This window comes from Drosophila tropicalis, unplaced genomic scaffold (assembly GCF_018151085.1).
Source record: "Drosophila tropicalis isolate 14030-0801.00 unplaced genomic scaffold, ASM1815108v1 contig_859, whole genome shotgun sequence".
NCBI classification, from domain to species: domain Eukaryota; kingdom Metazoa; phylum Arthropoda; class Insecta; order Diptera; family Drosophilidae; genus Drosophila; species Drosophila tropicalis.
This window is the reverse complement of record NW_027173353.1, coordinates 12,863,327-12,883,792: the sequence shown is the minus strand read 5'-3', so window position 1 is coordinate 12,883,792 and position 20,466 is coordinate 12,863,327. Positions and strand designations below refer to the sequence as shown.

The following is a 20,466-nucleotide window of genomic DNA, read 5'->3' as shown; positions in this document are numbered from 1 at the left end:
CATTTTCACTGCGAGGATTTGGGAGTGACATTTTATTTTGGCATCATTTACAACTAGCTCGTATTAAAAGGGTGCTCGAAAGGTATTTATCATTAATAGAAAATATGACCGAATGACCTTCAATGGACCATAATATGGTTTTTTAATGTTTATCAGTCTGACGCAAATTTTTAAAAGTTTTCTTAGTTGTAACACCAAACCCAATTCAAATTCGAGATGTACCGCTGATAGTCATAATTTTTTTGTACACAGTCAATGTATATCAGCTATATGACATAGTGAACCGATTTCAATCGCATATAGGCAAACAAGTGCCATCGATTCCAAAGGAGCTACATATATGGTTTAGTCACCAGATATTGATACATTTTGTGCAGTCTTTAATGATGAGATAGGATGTTGGCTGACCGAATAACTGCTTGGCTGTCCACAAAGAATTTCACACGTTCCCTGTCGCTGCCGATCCTCTGCAACTTTTCCTATCGAACATAATAAGCTGCTGTCATCAGAGGTGGATAGTTGGGTTTGGATAGTATACGTGTATATGTTGTTTGTATTTTGGGTTCATCAACACTCTTCGTCCTGGATAGTAAAGTGTGCCCGTATCCCTGATTGAATTAGTTTTGATTTGTAAACGGCTTTACGGTCAAACATACCAATCAATCATACCGAATTATAAGTAGGTTGGGTTGGGACTACTACACAGTAAACGCTGAACTGTAAACGGGCATTGCGAATCGTCTTAAGTTGTCCGCATAGGATTTAATTCTTAACTTAGTCCTTTTGTATTTGTCAGAAACTCATTAATTACAATTTCATGGTAAAACTCCCCTTTAGAGGGTTCCACCATGCGTTTCCTTTAGAATAGAAGTAGCTCCTCATTCAGTTTGCAGCTTTCTGCATTTTAGTAGTCTATAGATGCAATACATATGATAAAATCCAATGCCTCGAAATCTTCTTAGAATGAATATCCTCAACCACAGCTACAGACATGGTTCAAAGATTTCCTTCAAGAACTCCGCGGTGGAGCTCCTTCCTTAATTAATCGCTCAGAGTAATTAACCCTCTGTAATGAGTCACAGAGAAATTTATAGGGTTTCCTCCGTTACGTCTGTCTTCCAGAGTCTGAGCAGCACACAAAGAATCCTTGCTGCCCACTTGCCACTCTTCCAACATGTTGGTCTGCTTCCCCTTCTTTGTTCCGTCAGCCCGCATGCTTGGACACTGAGTCACGGTTGAGAGTACCTATCTCCACTTCTGTCTCGTTTGCAAATTTCGCTGGGTTTATATACAGTGGCGTACCCGAAATTAGCCCATTAGGGATTTTCGTTCTTTGTTTTGAGTTTCTAGACTCTCAGGTAAATCAGTGAAAAAATTAGATATTAAATCGTAAATTTTGTCATCTCAGCCTAGGCCTTGACCCAAACTAAACTTCGTAACAGAAATAAGTTTTTAAAAAACCTTTATAAACTATACAATCTACAAACGGGTATAGCTTTTTAAACTCATCTCAAGTTACATATTCGGAAACGCTTTCTCTTATGCATTACACTTGCATATTTCTAAAATATTAGGGTAAACCAACTTGCCCAGTTATAGTTCTGAACTCGTCATGCTCTTGGCAGTTGCCATAGTTTTTTCTCCTGTGTAACAAGCGAAAGTTGGAACTTAAAATCCTGTATATTTATTACTCATATTTAAAAGTAAGTCGCCTCATCGAATTCGATTTACATTCTGTTAGGTAAGCATATCTGAATCACTCCAACAAGGACCGAAGTAATCTAGCACCGACTCCGGCTAACGGCCAACTCCGCCCTTATGACCACCCTCTTGAAAAACGATTTTAGGCATATCTTGGCTATTTAGTCCAGTTTTGATAAAATTTGGTGCTTTATAGCGACCTTCATAGTGTGTCAAATTCAATTGCAGTAGGTCTTTTTGAATTTACGGGGGCGTGGCAAACCTTGTGTGCGTATTCCAAATAAGTATACATGTGGGGTTTTATTTAAAAGTTAATTATAGTCTAGGGGGCTTACATAAAAATAAGACTAAATAGAGATTACAAGATGTAAAATGACAATCGACGTTTGGCTCGGCTCGACTTTGCCTTCCGTCTATGACGCTTCGACTTTTAGTGTCCGACTTTGACACTCGACTTTTTAGCACCCGTCTATGGTACTCGACTTGACCTTGCATCCGACTATGACGCAAGACGGACGTGTTTTGAGGTCCAACTCCATCGTCGTCATCTCTCATTCGTTCGTCATCCCTATTGATCGTCTTTTTTACACGCTCGCGTTCTCTCTTTGCTCGTCGTCTCGTCTCTCGTCTTCGTGTACAGTGGGATTGATGCACATCGCAAATGCACATCCCTTATACATGTCTTGAGAAAAGAAAAACAGATTTCTTAAAATTTCGGTAGGGGATGTGGCAAAACCTTTAAACAAACTGTAAATTTACATATCACACGGGTGTACCTACCAAATTTAGTGGCTATATCTCCCTGATAGTCTCTGAGTATTTGGGTATGCAGTTTGTCTGAGATTTGTTGGATCCACAACTTGTTCAATTAGTTCAAAGCTCGTATTAAAGGACGATCGCACACGATTAGCTAGATTTGGCTATTGATGCTGCTCAAGAATATATTTACTAAAAAGGGTCGAACTTTAATACAGCACTTCACCCTTTGGATGTATGGTATAAAAATGTACAAACTAACACACATAATATTCTTGTGGTTACAAATGACAAAAGACTTCGACTCACTTGAATGTTTCCAGCTATGGTAAAGTAAAAACTAAGCGAATATTCCATTCTTAAAAATTCGAGTTTGTATTTGTAATAATTTTTATTAAGTATTTATTTATATTTCATAAATCATAAATGTGGAATAATTAATATTTAAAGTTATTACCGTTATATTTGTATTTGTATTAGTTGCGTTAAATTTTTGTATTTAAATATTGAGGACATCAACTACAGCAAGTAATTTGTTTAGGCAACCGTTCCATGACCTTAAAGTCGTCGCCTTTTCAAAATAGGCTCGATGCTTTGTGGTGTCCGTAAAATTTTTTGAGTTCGCCAGGAGGTTAGACTCGGCGGTTAATTTGTAGAGTTGAACTTATTTGTATTTGTAATTGTTTTGTTTTGTTTTTTTATATATTTATATATATTTATCATATATATATTTCAAATATTATTTAAGAAGACATTTAAATTCTAGAAAATGGTTCATAATAACATTGTTTGGTTTGTTCAATTGAAAATGCACTCTCGAACGATCCTCAGTCCGGATAGTCAGTGATAATAATGTTGAATAATTGGACTTGGACAAGGATACAAAAACGGATACAGATACAGATGCAAATACAGAATTACAAGATATGCATGTCGTATTAGGGGATCTATGGGGGATAGTAAAATCCTAAATCCGCCAGTCGCACACATGCATACAGTTAAAGGGAAACCTTAACCTAAAACACTTGCTTCTGAATATCGGAATAGGAAAATTAATGCGAATTGCAGTACAATATTATAATTATTTGTAATTATTATTATGTTTTGGGTTTCATTTTCATTATAGTGATCATGATGCGTTGCTCTTTAAGTAGTATGTATTGTAAATTTGTTTTTTTGTTTTCTTTTGTTTTTGTTTTCTCTTTTTTTTTTTTTTTTGTTATATAAAATTCGAAGAAATAATAATAATAGTAATACATAATAAAATTTCTATTCAACTGTTTTGTGTCGTCTGCACCGGCATTGGCAACATCCTTGAATCTGTTTGCGGATGCAGATAAATACGTACGTATGTACATACAAACAGATATGTTTGCAGTAGGAAGCGAAGCAAAATATTCGCCCGCGATGTCTAGCTGCTAACAGTCAAACGACACTCATCGTTTCACCCTTCCAATCTTCTAAATTTTTATAACAATTAGCTAATTTGGTTTTTCTTTGGTTTTTTGTTTCAATACGCTCTTACTTTTGCTGTTGCATTTTAGTTGCTTCTGTTTTTGGTTTTGCATTGTTAAATTTGTAAATGCTATTTAGTAATTATCTAATGCCTTGAATGTGTGTATGTGTATGTGTATGTGTATGTGTATGTGTATGTGTATGTGTATGTGTATGTGTATGTGTATGTATGTCTAGGTTTGCTACTTCGATTCATTTTTGCACTATTCACACTCGACCGCCATTCGCATAGATAAGCTATTAATTATGTATGTGTACACATCTCTTCACATCATGGACGATCTAGCTACTCTGCCCATACAAAGCTTTTTTAGTGCCGTGAAAAAGGAAATAGAAAAAACTTCTCATTCAGATCATATTACCTATTAACTAGGGCTAGCACATTTAAATTTTGGTATCGCTTTTAACGCCTGCTAGTCGCATATTTTATAACACAATTGTATATATATATATATATATATTCGGACTGAAGCTATGGCTTTAACTGTTCCGATTTACACTTTACACACAATATTCAGGATAAGGATCAGGACCAGTTTCAAAAGTATTTCACATTCAAACACATAATCATTACATACATACATATCCATATTCATATCAATGCAGAAGTTCGTGTAAGTAGACATATTAAATACAAATGGAGAAACAAAAACACGCGTTGCTTTCGCATTATACTAAGTATTACATTTTGCTCTTTGCAGAACGTCAACGTCATTGCCGGCTGCCATCTGAAAGAGTTGAGTTGCATCTAACATGGACTGTATTTCGAGTGCCCATGCTCATTGCTGACGATTAGCATCGCCTATTTCTGTGGTATAAAATCAAAGGTCGTGGCTCCACTGATCTTGCCCGACGCACTACGATGAAAATGGACATTCTGCCATTTGTTATCACGCTTGTGCCACACGCGTGTCTCCTCTGACTGATGGGTGTGCGCATGCCCTTGCCTGAGGAAAAAATGGAAGGAGAGAGAGAGGCCGTAATTGGATGGAGACTGCCACTGAAACTTGAAAGCTTACTTGTCAATGTACTGCGTAAGCCGAACATAGGCAATGCAGGCTGCCTCTTCTCCCAATAAGTGCACATGGGGATTCAATATTGTTGTATTGATGGCTTTGCAGTTCTTACCAAGCACTGAAAGCACAGAGATACATATATATTATTTTAATTTGTAAGTCCATGCGCCCACTTACCGTTTTCAAAGTAGAATTTGTGGAAATCAATTCCTTCGACTAGATTACCCAATGCTTCCGGTTCAAAGGCAGTCAGATGTGGATCACATATTTTACTGAAACGAACAAAAACTTCGAGGTGATTCATGTGCACAGTCGATTGGATGGACACCAACTCACGTGTAGCCGTCAAAGTCGCCGCTATTGATTGCTTCGATTAGCTGCTCTGTGATCTTGATGATTTCCTGTCGTCTGGCTGCTTTGTATATTGGTATAGTAGTATGGGTTTAAGGTAATTCGTAATTAGTCGGGATCGCGCAATGAATTCGGATGGAGTTGTTGAAACGATGATAGCAGTACGATATATAATAACACTAAATAGTAGGTAGTCTTAGCCATAGCCATTTTGCACAGATATAGATATTACATCCACAAATGAAATGGAGCTACATTTGAACGATCTAACCGATCGCCCGCGCCAAAAGATATGGCAACGGCAACAGCACAACATAACAATTACAATGTATGCATGTATGTGTATGTGTGTTCTTGTGTATATGTATAGACTAAGTACACATGTATAAATGTATCTCTACTGGTTGATACACGAATATACATAGGTACATACATACATGACAAATCCAAATCATTTAAAAGCGTCTTGTTCTAAATACATAAACTCAAATTCTAACTACAAACGCTCTAATTAATAGTTATGCAAGATGATGGTGAGAGCTGTAAAGGATTAGAAACCAACAGGTTGCCACATCTCGAACAATGCTTAACTGCTTAATACTTCAAAAGATTTCGAGACCTTATGGCTAGCGTTCATAAATCGTAAACGAGCCATTAAACCATCGCTTGTGGATTCCTATTATGCCACATTTGCTTCCTATGTTCCCATATAAAACATGTAATCATAATCATAATCAAAATCTTAACAATCATTGAAAAAACCAAAAAAAAAAAAAAAAAATTATTTCATGGAGCTCGCAACGTATACGATGAGGCATGCTTGTAGTAAGTATGTATCGGATGATAAAAATCTCATGCATTAACATTATAGTTTAGTAGTCGGTTTGCAAAATTTCCCGAAAATATTAATTATTAAGACTTAAACTGCAAAAAGAAAAAAAGTGTTCCATTTAAACATTTGGAACTCGGTTTGTTGCTACATATTTCTTCAAGTTCCAGTCAGGAAGCGGTCAGAAAACCCAGAAAATGGCTAGTAAAACTTGATTGAAGACAACATTAATACTGAATGATATGTGGGTAGAAAAGGAAAAGGACCCATGCGCTACCAGAATAGAAATAGCGAACGGGTTGACCACAGGAACTAAGACACTGGGGTGACTTTTTGTGACTTGGGCAGCAAAATGATAATTCACATTCAGCTAAAATTTCAAAATATTATAATTTTCATGCAACATTTATAGAAAGAGTCACCTTTAAAGCTCTAATGCAAATTTTTTACTAATGCATGTGCGAGATTTAAAGTGTTACATATGTACATGTACAATGTAGTGTGCGTGTGTGTGCGTATGTGTGAGTTGGGGCGTGTAGACACCGAAATGTAGAAAGCGATGGTGATGGTGATGGAAATGGGATTGAACTCAAGCATTCATACATACCTGAAGAGCATTGCGAGTTTCCTGATATTTGCTGGCAAGTCTTTGCAGGACACACAATCCTTATTTCTAGAACGCATACACGTTTGTATTACCGATATCAATTAAATACCGATCACACAATAGTCGTATGCATTGTATTTGAAAACAAAAAAATTCAATAAATAAATTGAGGAAGGTGGATATTTGTTATTGGTTTTGTTTTTAGTGCTTTGATTGGGAATACCAATACAATGTGAATGGATGCGGCTTCAGATGATAATGCTCTATGTATTTATATGACGATCCTAGCAATCACAGAGATCGCTCAACTAGCCAGATGTATGTACATATGTAAGTGCAAAAGGTCAAAATTCTTGATTGAATTCGAAAGTACACAATATTATACGACGGCTGCGCGGTGACAAGATCCAGGAAGAAGGACAACAACGACAATAGTGGAAGTGCGCCAAGCGCTTTACTTGGATTATGGAGGGTTTGGTCAACAAAAGTTTAATATGTAAGTACAGTTGAGTTGAAGAAATTCAAGTTCGATAACGTTACATACAGTCGAGCCGCAACCGCTAAGCACTAGAGAGTTCCTTTTTTGCCCAAGCACCAAAAATTTAGCATGCGATCTGCAAGAGGTCAGAGAGAAAATGAAAGAAACAAAATGGCTGGGATAGGGCACTGGGGCGGCACAGAGGCCTCTGTGCTTTTGTCCAGTTGGCCAAGGTATAAAGGTATCTCTCCGATTTGAAGTTGATGCGCATACTCACCTCTGAGGCGTTGGCGTGGGCAAAGTTGGCTGCTTAGAGTGCTTTTGCATTTGCTTGAGTTTGTGTTTGGGCTAGGACTTGGACTTAGGCTTGGCAAGTTGCTGCTATTGGTTGACGCAGACACGTAGGGCGAGCCCATCAGATCTTCATGGCTGTGGATGTGGGGATGCCCACCTAGTGTTTGAATGATTTGCGCGATTAGTACAATTTACACATGTCTGGCAATCAGGGAACGAAACCGCAATAAGAACCCGCTTTTGATGCTGGGCGATGTACAACAAAGTTATCGGCAAGGCTGGAGAATGGCCCCATTGTTAGTTATCGGATTGGTTTCATTCCCCGTCTGCGATGTACAATGCGATGGGGACAGACATCGATAAGCCAGGATCATGGCGCGAAAACGCAAATTGTTATTGATGTGGCAAGCATGAAGAAGCGAGCGTAGAGGGTTGAACTTCCGCATCCAGTCGAAGTATCTTTCCCTGATTCCCATTGGAGTAAAGTGCAAATATTTGAAGTACATCCCAATCGAGTAGTTCAGATACTTGGCAGATGCCAGCATGTCCTTTAGCTGGGGATATGGTGGGGATTGAGCAACATGGGCCGACACCGAATGAACTGTTTGTGATTTGGATTTAAATTAGTAATGCATCGAAATTAATCCAAATTCAGCAACTCCACCGCTGAAATAAAAACCAAAGCGATGAGCTCGAACCGATCTTAAAGGAACAGTTTCGATTTGTCGATTTTGGAGAACCCACTGGCAGTTTCAACTCTAAGTAAATACTGGATCCAACTTGGCAGGACATGCTGGCGAGTGCCTGCCAAATAAATGCAAGCTACTTAAGCTTAGAGATATGCGATATGCATTGAATGTGGACACCATGAGGATGAGGATGAGAATGTCAAACAGAAAAAAAAGTGCATGTAACATTTACCTTCAGGATCTTTTGATATGACTGTGGTGCTGCGATCAACGATTCCTTTTTTATCTTCTAGGAAAAAAAGTAAAACAAATTTCATATTTGAAAATGTAGCTGTATTGGTTCCAATATCATGTATCGCCGTTTCTATTCTATGTGAGTCCTTGTGCCTCGAACAACCCAAAATATTCGTTTTTGACGAAAATTAGACAGGCATTTAGATTGCCATTGGATTGAGTGCGGATCGAATCAAAGCAGAACTAATGTTAAAACTATGCTAAACAACTTGCTCTATGTTGCACAGTGGATCAAGGGTTTTTGAAAACGTTGATAAGTTTATTTAACCCAAATTGATAACAGTACTCTACAAGGTTTTCATCTTGTTGTCAAAGGCACTTCCGATATTCTGACTAACTCAGGAGCAAGAGTCATTTGTTCTCATCAGCGAAGTCCCCCATCATTCGATGAGGGATAAAAATTGTTGGATATCTCGCTAGATATCGCTATGGGCTGTCTGTTAAGCTTAGCACTCAAGAATTATTCAACACAGGGCTTCTAGTTATACAAATAAACTGGGTTCCAAGTGTATGCAGAAACATTTAGTAATTTCAATAGTTTATAATATATATATAAAATGGTAACTTTCCCACTTGTCCACTGTGCATCTTAAGCGTAGTCTAACTATTAAATTCTGTTTATGATTCGATCGAACTTAAGTCACACCGGTTTACACATAACGAAACGAACCGATTTAAATATAAATAAATTTTTGTAGTCTGTCATTCACATATCTATAAAGTGTTAAATGGTGCTAAAAACATAATGAAACGCGGACATGTGCATTTTAAACATTGGATGTTTGATCGTGAATGTAGGTTAAATTTGTTCTTGTTTGTAACACTCCGGGTATTAGATTAGGTTAAATAAAACATTCAAATACTACATATATTTATTTGAAATTTTTCAAAATTCCGAAACCCTATAGTTTGGGGAGTTAACCCGCTTTCAGCGGGATAGCGGAGTAAGTCGGACTTGTGAACTGCCATCCCCCAACTGGGTGACTGAAGACAATGAGCGGTGGCTGGTAATATTTGTTTATGTGGCTAGATGGGGTCGAGTTATTGTGTTGAATGGTGCAAAATTAAGAGAGTCAAAGTCAACGCAAAAGCAAATACACACAGGCATACAAAATATGTACGACATCATAATCAAAGCTAATAAACGACATTGAAGAGCAAAATGAAATACGTGCGGCTCCTCTAAGGGAATAGGTAACTTGTGCTGCTGAAACGATAAGGTTGAAAAACAAGATTGCGAATGACAATAACGATTGTTCGTTTGTCTTGGCAAAACTTTCGATCTGCACAAAATGTATGTATATGTTGGTTCAGAATTATAATTGTTTTAATTGATCAACTTTTCTACAGTTGTCTTTTTAGTTGTATGTGTCTTTGTGTGTGTGTGTGGGTCTGTGTGTGTGTGTGTGTGTGACATATCAACACAAGTGTCGATAAATTGAATCCTGGAATTGTCGTATGCCGTATGTATGTATAATAGCAATACTAGCAATCATTCGCCTACAAATGGTGTGGCTACCTAACAAACTAAACTAAGCTAAGGTAAACAACTCTCATTCATTACTTTTTAATCAAAATGAAAGTCGAAACCATTTCAACTTTCTAGTTTTAGTTTTATAATAAGATTGACTCATTGGAATACTAGAAGGTTCAAATATTTACCCTTGACGTCGTCGTCTTCGAGGGTGGTGCTGGACGAATCGGTCGATTCCTTAACTTGAGATCCATCGCCTTTCTTGGTAATCATGCTTCTGCCTGTTGATTGCATATGAGTGAAAACTGATGGACAGGTCATGTGTTTCTTTTCTTACTTGAGAAGTTTCTAGTTGCCAACATGGTTGTAAGAATTGCACCTTTAAGCTTACGACGTGCATTGAACTTCTTGAGGCAGTCCACGGTCTCTTGGCGATGGACAACAGAAGCAACGCGTTCCCTTTGCTGTGTAAAGGATACGAATATTGGAAAAATAAAGAGATTATCTCAAAGATATTCGCGAAAGGTTTGTACTTACACAAATCCATGGATGCTTAAGGGCCTCTGCAGCAGTTATTCGTTTATTCGGGTTCACTGTAAGCATTTGGTTAATCAGGTTTTTCGCCTCTGGCGTTACCGTATCCCATTCTGGTGAAGGATACTGAAATAAATGAATTGAAGTATTAAACAGAAAACTGACTAAGAAATTGTAATTCTTTTTTACGTCATAGGCTCCAGCCTTGATCTGTGAGTACAATCGGTGCTGATCCTCATCCCAGAATGGCGGATAGCCAACCAACAATATATAGAGAATAACGCCTGTGTATGCATATTTGTTTATTTAATTTTTCCATGATGGGATGGCGTGTTGAGTGCAGGAGAGATCGTACATACATACATGTATAAAAGTAAGAGTTAGTGTATTAGCTTTGAATCTTATTTTATTTTCCACTGTTCAAGTATTTTTAGATGTTGCGTCAAAAATTCGTATGCTTACCGCATGCCCATATATCTACCGACTTGCCGTAGGGCTCCTTCTTCAATACCTCCGGCGACAGATAGCCAGGAGTGCCGGCGAATCCGAACCAGGCTTGATGGTCGCCTTGCACTTCAATGGCTAGACCAAAGTCAGCGAGTTTCACAGCTGCACCCTTTGCCTTACTAGCTAACAGTAAATTCTCTGGCTTCAGATCTCGATGCACCACACCGTTTTGGTGGCAGTGATTGACCGATTCCAATATTTGTTGAATACAATGTGATGCATCAGCTTCTGAATAAAATTCACGTGCAACAATATCTTCGAAAAGTTCACCGCCAGTTACACTGCAAATGTATGTTAGGACAGTTTGGTTTTTTTTTTTTGAATTTTGTTGGAATGGTTAATTCTTTATGTGTCTGTTTGGATTTCGGTTACAGGCTTGTTAATTTACTTGCAAATGGATAAGTTGCACAATTCAATTCGGGGTGTATAACGTTTAACAGTGGAACACAACAGAACCGAACAGAGCTAAAAGAATTACTGTAGCTATTTTATATACATATTTAGTTCATATCTAGGGTGCACATTTTGGGGGTTAGCATACATCTATCTTATAACTAACTATCTCGGACTCGGAGGGGAAAGGATGAAGTATGAATCTCAATAAACAATCGTCAAGTCATTGCAATATATGAACTTTAACACAGCTCATAGACAAAATCGTCAACAATAACGGAATCGAAAATACGTATCTATGTACATCACAGGCTTGGTTTTTCGATTATTGGTTGTCAGTTACAAATATTTCGAAGCTTGCAGGTGTGCTTGGGCTTGGGCTTGGTTACTTACAGATCAAACACAAGATAGTGATAATTCTCCTCCTGAATGCTGTCATGCAAACGTACTGAAAGAGTCATGAAAGAGCATCATTAACACTGTTTAGCAACAAACAAAATAAAACAAAAAAAAAAGCATTAAGAAATGGTGAGTTTTCTAACGTACCGATATTAGGATGATGAAGTTTTCTGCAAATCCGGGCTTCCCGCTCCAACTTTTGAAAGTCTTTATAAAAACAAATAATAAGTTTGTATTAACTAGCGGGCATTTATATCTATAAATGTATGTGTACATGTATTCTTATATCTCTATATACAGCGGATATATCCTAGAAAACTAGAAATACCAAAATCCTTTTTGAAACAACAAACCTTAAAAAACAGTAACCATCTTCAAATATTTTACGCAATAAAATAAGTTTTGGTTACCATTCTAAAACAAGAATATCATAATAACGTAGGTTTAATTGGATAAATCTTATTTTAGAGCTTTTTTAGATGGTGATTCTAATCAATACTTAACCAACAGTTCGATCTAATTAAGACGCACGTTTCTGTTTTTCATCAACTAGTCACTTACTAGGTTAACTAACAAATCCGTAATTAAACTCATTTTCGTATAACAGAGAATTATTTTGAGAGCCTAGACTATGTGTGTATACAAGTTTAAATGAACATGTTATATTAAGTTATTACTATATCTAGCTTAAGCTATTTGGCTATAATAGGCACTAACCTCTTGCTGTTAATTTCTTCGTATTTATGATCTTAGCTGCAAACTCGAATCCCGTAGACTTCTGGACACATCTTTTCACAATAGAGAACGCTCCTCTGCGAAAAGAAAGGAGTGCATTTTATTTTCATATGTGCATATAATTAATGTGCTGCTCAACGTACTTTCCCAGCTCTTCCTTGATGTCGTAATTGTCCGAAAAACGCGTACAGGCTGCTGGAGCAGCCATCGCGATGGCGCACTTGAGAAAATCTATGACGGCAGTAAAATTCCAGCAATGTTGTGGTAGTTGTCTTTAATAGAGTCTACGTATGAGCCTGTTCTTCTGTGTTTGCTCCTATGCTCTTTCCTTCTTACGACTGATTTTAATTGGCGGCAAATCCGAGCTTACGTGTCCGATCTAAAAAGGGAAGGGGTGTATATTTAGAAAAATTTACGAGAACTGCAAAATATCCTGGTTTATGCTTAAATTCCCAATTCGCAATGTCGGCGGGGGCGACTACAGCGATACCGATGCCGATGACGCGTGGGCCTAACTATTCGATTGATCTACGTACATCGAATATCATTTTAGACCTAGCAGGTGCTTCAACCACAATATGGTCTAATGCTTTTAGTAACTGTCGGTTTAGACTTTAAGCAAGACTTTCCTTTTTTTAAGGTGGCTTGACTAGTATAAATTTAGCACCTTTTCTTAATTTTTAAAATGTTTAAAATTAAAATTTCACTCCCATCCTGTTTTTCTTTAACTTAACGACTTCATTCGAGTAATTATCCGATTTAGTGCGAATTCTTAAATAAATATTTAAACATTTTGAGATACATATGTACATACATATTTTACTTCACAACAAAAATATATATGTACATACATATGTACATATATATGTACATAGACAATTGGAAAGATCAAGGATGAACGTTACTTCAAAAATACACCAACGATTTTAAAGTAATATATAAACAAAGGGGCGTAAATCCAAGATTTAATACTTTTTAACACATATAAGTATATATGTTTGTATGTACGCATGTATGTATGTACATATGTACATATGTGTGTGGATGTACCCCATCGTAACGAAACTGGGTTTCCCAGCTGCGCAGATAAATAGGCCACATGTAAAAATATAAGGGCACGGTTTTAAATTTTAAAATTTTTTCACTTTTGCCAAATTTTCGTTTTGTAGTGTGCAAATACATATTTTGAAAAATATTCGTATGTATTTTACGAAAGCTACCTTCTGAAACGCATTACTTTTCCTATCTCTCTTACTCGCTAGTTTCCCACGCGTTTATACTATTGAAATGAAAATCGATTTTCCTCAACCACAAAAGTACATACACATACAGCACAGGCACAGGCACAAGCACCAACACAACACCTCGTCCTAAAATACTGCTTGTATTTATTTGAGATCGGGAAAACGTAGAAATGTAATATGAAAACCCAAAATTGATTCGAAGCAATTAGGAATATTACATTTTGATAACAAGGACTTTCACTTGTGAAATCTAGAACCCTATAAAAATGTTTAACTTAAGGCGGAACGCGACAGGTGTCTTCTAGTAATGTTGATTACAAACTGAATATTGCTGCAGAATCAGGCGAGTTGAGCTTCCACACATCGGCAAAAGCGTGTATCTGCTGACGAGTATTTGTGGTGTATATGTGTATCCTTTGCAGGCTTTATGGTTAGGGCGAGCTTTTCTTGAGATTGCGCCCCACCTTTTAGAGATCTGAGTGTCCTTTCTTTCCTTGATGCTGGCGGCGACTCATACGTAGGTACCTACATAAGTATGTACATAGTATGTACGAACAAATCGAGATTGAGTTGGACGGCAAAAGCACTTTGGAATTCTATGCAAACTTGTTGCAATTCTTCTTATTTGAAAATGTTGTGTGTGTACACCTTTTAATCAGTTTCGCTCTGTTGGCAAATATACTGGCACGAGCTCTGATGCGTCTGTGTGTGTGTGTAAGTGCGCACATGTCATTTCTTAACTCTCTTAGTTCCAACTTTCATTTATGCGCATGAATTTTCCACGGTTTTTCCAATCGCCAAGTAACACCTATGTACCTACACATTTATTAATGTACATATGTACATCCATACTATATACTAAAATAATACTATGGCGGACGGATTAGCAGGACAAACGGTTATTAAATACTTGTACATACATACATACATATGTATGTATGTATATATGTACATTTATACACATACATATGTACATAAAGATATGTACATACATATGTACAAAAACATGCATTTATAAAGTTATCCGTACAATATGTATGTGAATACTTATGTACATATGTATGTATGTATATCCATAGATCATTCGCTGAAATACATAAATTTGTATATTGTCCATTGTTGTATTATTATTGTGTATAATGTGACTTCCAACATACGTGTCACGATGTCGATATTTTGTGTAGCAACCCTGCAAATCTTTTGAAATAGGTCTATATATAAAAGCACACACATTCTGCCTGGTCTGTATATATATGTATATACATATATGTACATATGTATGTATGCACATATATCTAATGTATGTATGTATCTTTATAACCGATATATGCATACATGTATATTATATTTATACATATGTATGTATGTACAAAATACACAAATATATGAACAAAATCACAAATATCCGAAAAGGCAAATTAAGTGTATGTCAGAACACTTTTTTAACGGCCTTTGCGCTAACAAGTTGACATTAAGTCTATGAAACTTAATTTGAAAATTATTTTTCATATCTTTTTTATATTAGGATACATTTTTAAAATATGTTTTATGCACGCATACACACACGCATACAAATGAATTCATTCGCATATATCTACATAAGTATACATGTGTGTATATTTTTGAATCTGTGTCTAGCCCGAACCAGTATCGTAAAATATATACATACATACATATGTACATATATATTTGCAAATGCATTACATTTCAATAATGAATTAATTTGGACATATGTATGTATGTATTTATGTAAGTGTGTGAAGGACAAGGACGAAAAGATCCACAAACCGTACACCGTTAGACAGTCCGAAACCGATTTTTTGTCAATGCCAATGCGGTAAATATATTGTTTCGAAACCGATATGGGTACGTACTTTGTATGTACGAAGTAGTGTACATATATATATATTTGGATATATATATATCTATTGATGTTAATGCAGATGCAGATGAGTGTAACGGGAAACGAACAGGAAAAGTCGACAGCCGACGCGCTAATGAGTTACAGAACTTCAAAACATAACGTCCGATGGCTTGAAAATCGAATTCTATACTGATGACGAGCAATCTTTCTTTTAAAGCAAAAGCACAAGTCCACATATACACTAAACTCACCAGAATAGGGCAGAATGCCAGGAGCATGCGCGTTAAAATATATCTCATTCGTATCCCATGAATATGTTTTAACATCAGCGGTTGTTTTCCAGAAGTTGAAGCTTTCGCATTGCCGTGGTTATCGATAACAAGCAGCAAGGATATTATTTTAATCGAAAAATCCTGGTAAAGCAATGGTTTTTTTTACATGATCCCTATAGAAAATGTTGATTTTGTTCGCTTCTTTCTTAGACTTACCATAGTTTCATATGGTGAAATTTATAAAAAGAGGTTAATGTAAAGATGCATAAAATTCATGAACCACTTTTTAAAAATAAATCATAAATTTGTCGACTATATATACATATGTATAGGTAATTATGACAGTACTTTTTTCGGCAGCCCTTAAGTTAATCTGTCGATAACAAAACAATAAAGAGGAATTATCGATTATTGTTGGTTAGGGCAAATAACAGTACACGAAATTCAAATTCGATGATTCTGTGAGAAATATATATACATACATATGTACATAGCCATAGTTGTATCTTCTTCTTTCTGCGCGTTGCAGGATCTCCATTATTTCAAATAAATAAAAGAATATCAATCGTGACTCCAAACTTCTTGTAAAATACAAATATTATTATATTTCGAAAATATTTATTCGCAGTAAACGGACATTCGCTTCGGAAAATTCCAATTGGTGATAAGATAGAGTGAGTGAAATGAATGAAGCGTCTATCCAATTTCTCTAACTACTAATCCAATACGAACCGTGCAAACTATTAATCCCTAAAAAACACTTTGACGTATATTTTTGTACTGTCATTGTGGAAAATATTTATACATGTGTTTATATATATTCTAATACTCACTTAGCGACTGCCGTATAAAAGGGCAACTATGATAATTGTAGGACAAGGGAGTAAAGACACCAATACGCCAAAGTATATTAACGACACGACATGGAGATGTGTATGTATTTTTAAATATTTTAAATGCTTCTATTATAATGGCTTTTAAATAGGTAAAGCTACGAGTATGGAATTTATAAATGAGCTGACTATTCTTTAGTTTTCCGATGTCATCCGATTTGTTAGAGCTTGAACACGTTGGGCATTACAACTTTTGCAGAGAACATGATCATCTAAGGGATAGCATCCCCGACCATCCGCTTCCGATGACAATAGAAGACCACAGTCCTGTAAAGGGAGAACGACCTGTTTTAAAAAATACCTTATATAATTTGAAGTTAAACTACCTCGCATTTATAGCATCCCAAATGAAAACTCCGATCAAGGGCAACCACCCGCACCGTTTCTTCTTGCCCCGGCTCCGGCATAATGGGGTCTCTGCAAACACAACATCTCGGAGCAAATTTTCTGAAATTAAGGGTGTTTAGATACTACGCTATTTTACTTTTTATGTATTTTCCTACTTGTGGAAATCGGTAATGCAGTAGTTCTGATTGGTGGCATCGACAGTAAAGAGAAGACCATCCAAACTTTTACCACATACAACACATGTAAAGCATTGGGGATGATATGGCTTCCCAGTAGCCCTTAGAATTCTCTCCAAAATGGGCTTCATGCAGACAGAGCATTTCTCAAGCGTTTGCAAATAGTCGTACTCGCAGTATGGCTTTCCCTCCAACGCATAGAACGGTTTTCCCTGCAAGTTGATTTGGCAATCGTTGCACGTGAAGCAAGATATGTGATAAATTTGATCCATTGCAGTGCATCCGCTGTTTTCACCCAATACACGCTCGTTGCATTTTACGCATCGACCTGAGAAAGAACGCGAAAAACTGATCTGTCACGGTGTTCTTATATATGAAAACAATGTGCTTTGCTTACCATAATTCTCGAATTCGTTTACGGTATCAACGGAGGAAGGAGATAACACATATTGGGACACATTGCCATCAATGTTGTTTCCTTTTTGGGGATAACCAATATGTTTTTCATTGGCCTCTGCGATAGCATGTTCATCGCCACTAACGTACATGGGCATACTTGCTACTCCCACACCACTGGCGTTGTTGTCCAAATTATTGCCCAAAATATTGGGATCATTTACGTACATATTGTAGCAACTGCGGGGATTTATTTCGCCAGGTGGTCGAGGATTTATTGGCTCGTATATTGAATCATAGGTTGAAGAGCTCTAAAAAAAGACCAGCCAAACTTTTTGTTTATCGATTTCTTGGAATTTTTTTGATATAAATTCAAAAATTACCTGAGATAATACACCATATCCATAATAGTCTCCATTGGCTTTGTTCGAATGATTCTAAAAGTATAATAACATACAGCTCAGAAAAATATACATTTTTAAGTTTTATCGAATGCATTCGAAAGTAATTTGTCAGTCGAATACTTTGTTATACATTTATGCAAAACTTTGAAAAGAAAGCTGCGAGCGAATTATCCCAAATCGTTAAGTAAGCTTAGTGTGACAGGACCACATCCATTTCTTTATAAGCGCTTTTATTCCTATCCTACATTTAATTTTAATTTCATTCACGACTTAACGGTAGCTTTACGTGATAATTGTCTTAAGAAGTTTCATTCATATTTAAATAAATTTATCTAAAAGTTTACTCGTACCTTGTTTAGTGAGTTGTATGCTGCATAGTGCTGCTCGGGATAATTCTTGCTAGTGTATTCTGGTGGTAACTGTTGAACCCCCGACGCCAGTAAGTTGGTAGTATTCTCCATTAGATCTATAGATTTACTGTTGCTGAACACATCGGTGGCTCGACGAAGTTCACTGTAGGATGAACTAACGGCGCTCACAGGGCTAGGAGGAGCTGGCAGCTCTTCTTCGATTTCCTTATCTGACATTGAATTGGTGCAAATGGAAAGCATTCGAGATCCAGATTCAGACCCAGCACCCCTCCTAATGGTATTGGTATTAGAATCTAAATAGACACGTAAAACAGGTGTCTATAATTACATAAATATTGAAATATCCAGGACATACCAGCTAAATGTACATTCGGATCAGCAGATTCAGCCAGAGAAGACATGTTACCATAGAGACCTTTAAAATCTCCAGATCTACTTGTGCAATTTTCAGTTGAAGGTCGCAGATTGCTATAAATGATATCCGATGAACTGTTACTTAACGAATTTGACGACAACTTTGGAATGCTAGCTACGGATTTCATATTTCCGGGCCCCAAAAGCCCCCTTTTTTCCATTTGAAGTTTATGATAAGCTAGAGCTTCCAATTGTTGTTCTAAAACGGCAGGGTTATCCAGCGTTGATTTACTACTGTTTGGTTTTTCGGAATTTTGAATCGCATATATAGGCTGCTTTCGCATAAGTATAGGACCGCAATCGCTGTCTTCAGCAGTTGACCCAGACATCGTTGTGACTTTGTCTAACCCGTGTAAAGGCTGCGAGTAAAGCGGCTCTCGGGAACAGGTAACCCGCTTACTAAGTGGAACCTGAAAAATATAAGTATATTTGTATACTACGGTTTTGAATTAAACTTTAAGAGTGGATCTTTTATGTTATACCTGGGGCAAATCATTTTGTTTTTTTTGTGGTTTGGGTGGAATGCAAGGAGCTGTCTTTCTAGTGCCAGATGCATATGTGTTCTGTACAGCAGATGGTGACGACCGATGCTGTAAATTTTCAATCAGTTCCGCCACATTTCCATGCCGAACATATTCATCAGCGGACATACGAGGTGGTAGTGGCCTGCTATTTAGTATAGTCAGCTCTCTCAGTTGCTGTTCCAACCCGTCCATTGTAGAAACTGTTCGGAATATTAAATCCTAGAAAATATTTGCGGTCTTCGAGGGTCGCTCGATCCAAATCTAGACCAGTGCTTTTATTTTCTTTGATTGCATATTTAAATGCCATTCAGTTTAGTGAGCCGAGAGATTTAAATCCGGGCGCCACGCCCACGTGGTGAAGTGCATATCTCTAAAGAAAATTAAAAGTTAATTTTAAAAAATCAAAAGTACATTTTATATTATTCTTCTATTCTTATTAAATTTTATCATGTAATTTTTAAAGGTGCATAAAACTAAATAACACTATTTAAATGACCAAGATGATTCTGGAAAGAAATACCAACAAATATTTAGCCACATTCATATACATATGTATGTATACTCTGTTTATATGTACGTATGTATGTACATATATACAAATGTACATATGTATGTACAAAACTTTCTCACTTTTTATTTGTTGCAAAGATTACGTTGTTGTAAATAAAATTTTGATGAATTCAATTTCTGGATTCTGCGATAAATGCATACACACCAAATGTACACACATTCATACATACACGAATACATAAGTATATTGAATTTGATTGATTTATGGAAACATCTCAAATCTTTGGAAATTCTTTTAACCACGGCTCCAAAAACTAATTTTATTACTCACCAAGAAAGCATACAGCTTAAACAGAATAAATTCACCACAAATATTAAAAAAAAGTTACAAAATAACAGAACAAATAGGCGAATAAAACTAGAGCTGGAGAATCATCGATGGCATCATCGATAAAAACGATGTTTTTTCCCAACTCGA

General features: G+C 36.6%; 2 protein-coding genes across 13 annotated transcripts; both read right to left on the bottom strand.

Annotated features, from left to right (window-relative positions):
- Nucleotides 1–2,823: 2,823 nt before the first annotated feature.
- CaMKII (Calcium/calmodulin-dependent protein kinase II) lies at nt 2,824–15,870 on the bottom strand. Of its 12 annotated transcripts, none has more exons than XM_068298054.1 (16): nt 15,691–15,867; nt 12,716–12,951; nt 12,555–12,649; nt 11,985–12,044; nt 11,832–11,886; nt 11,001–11,326; nt 10,728–10,822; nt 10,542–10,664; nt 10,342–10,468; nt 10,193–10,285; nt 8,469–8,525; nt 6,776–6,841; nt 5,325–5,403; nt 5,166–5,260; nt 4,992–5,106; nt 2,824–4,919 (listed from the first exon to the last, which is right to left on the bottom strand). In XM_068298054.1, exons 2-16 carry the CDS (start codon nt 12,778–12,780, stop codon nt 4,775–4,777), a joined length of 1,596 nt encoding a protein of 531 aa, XP_068154155.1. In that variant the 5' UTR covers nt 12,781–12,951; nt 15,691–15,867; the 3' UTR covers nt 2,824–4,774. The 12 variants fall into 12 exon arrangements, 11 of the variants coding, with proteins under 11 accessions (XP_068154155.1, XP_068154159.1, XP_068154160.1 ...); XM_068298058.1 differs by having other exon boundaries at nt 8,469–8,522; XM_068298059.1 differs by having other exon boundaries at nt 5,325–5,400; nt 8,469–8,522.
- Nucleotides 15,871–16,858: 988 nt separating this feature from the next.
- Zyx (lipoma-preferred partner zyxin) lies at nt 16,859–20,433 on the bottom strand. The gene is made up of 9 exons (XM_068296525.1): nt 20,320–20,433; nt 19,437–19,848; nt 18,896–19,364; nt 18,520–18,833; nt 18,149–18,202; nt 17,767–18,076; nt 17,349–17,697; nt 17,172–17,292; nt 16,859–17,112 (listed from the first exon to the last, which is right to left on the bottom strand). The coding sequence occupies exons 2-9, from the start codon at nt 19,668–19,670 to the stop codon at nt 16,981–16,983; spliced, it is 1,983 nt and encodes a 660-aa protein (XP_068152626.1). The 5' UTR covers nt 19,671–19,848; nt 20,320–20,433; the 3' UTR covers nt 16,859–16,980.
- Between the last annotated feature and the right edge of the window lie 33 nt (nt 20,434–20,466).